Source organism: Eimeria mitis, genomic scaffold (genome assembly GCF_000499745.2).
Source record: "Eimeria mitis Houghton genomic scaffold, Emh_scaff170, whole genome shotgun sequence".
Lineage (NCBI taxonomy): Eukaryota > Apicomplexa > Conoidasida > Eucoccidiorida > Eimeriidae > Eimeria > Eimeria mitis.
Genome location: NW_013570015.1, coordinates 29,648 through 30,443, shown reverse-complemented (window position 1 = coordinate 30,443; position 796 = coordinate 29,648). Strand labels below are relative to the sequence as shown.

The 796-nt window shown below is 53.5% G+C and overlaps 1 protein-coding gene across 1 annotated transcript in view; it reads left to right on the top strand.

Annotated features, from left to right (window-relative positions):
- Nucleotides 1-46: 46 nt before the first annotated feature.
- EMH_0001780 (uncharacterized protein) overlaps nucleotides 47-796 on the top strand; it is a gene marked incomplete at both ends in the record, with an annotated part of 2,416 nt that continues 1,666 nt past the window's right edge. The window contains 2 exons of the mRNA XM_013495698.1: nucleotides 47-216; nucleotides 399-608. Of these exons, the coding sequence (XP_013351152.1) occupies nucleotides 47-216; nucleotides 399-608 (380 nt within the window). The remainder of the gene's footprint in view (nucleotides 217-398; nucleotides 609-796) is intronic.

The window sequence follows — 796 nt, the reverse complement described above, 5'->3', positions numbered from 1 at the left end:
TAAAAAGGAGACAGCAGGGAGGAGCTGACCAGATGATTGCATCGACATGCTCCCCACTGAGGTCCCGCAAGGCCCCATAGCAGCTCACGTCGCTAGCCCTGAGCAGCAGCAGCAGCAGCAGCAGCAGCAGCAGCGGCAGCAGCAGCAGCAGGAGCAGCAGCAGCAGCAGCAGCAGGAGCAGCAGCAGCAGCAGCAGATACAGCAGAGGGATATGGGGTGTACTGCTAGCTGCCATTTATTAGTTAAGCGAAATATATTTTAATCAGCAGCAGCAACAGCAGCTGCTGCTGCAGCAGTAGCTGCAGCAGCAACAAGCGCGGCTGCAGCAGCAACAACAGCAGAAGCAGCAGCTGCTGCTGCAGCAGCAGCAACAGCAGCTGCAACAGCAATATTTGCAGCAAACAGAAGACACAAGTAGCAGCAACCGAAGCAACAGCAGCAGCACGAACAAAAACACGAGCAGCAGCAGCAGCAGCAGCAGCAGGAACAGCAGCAGCAGCAGCAGCAGCAGCAACAGCAGCAGCAGCAGCAGCAGCAGCAGAGATTACCCTCTGTCTAATACAGCTTTTGCGTTGGCGCTGCGAGCAGCAAGACGAAGGAGACGGCGGGTGAGGGGTTTTGGTTTTTTGCTGCTGTCTGCTGCTGCTGCTGCTGCTTCATGTGCATGCAGCAGCAGCAGCAGCAGCCTTGCTGGCTCTGCTGCATCTATCTCCTGTTAGCAGCAGCAACAAAAAAAAATAAAAAGGAGACAAATAAAAAAAAAAGAAACAAATATAGTAAAGGAGATACAGAAAGG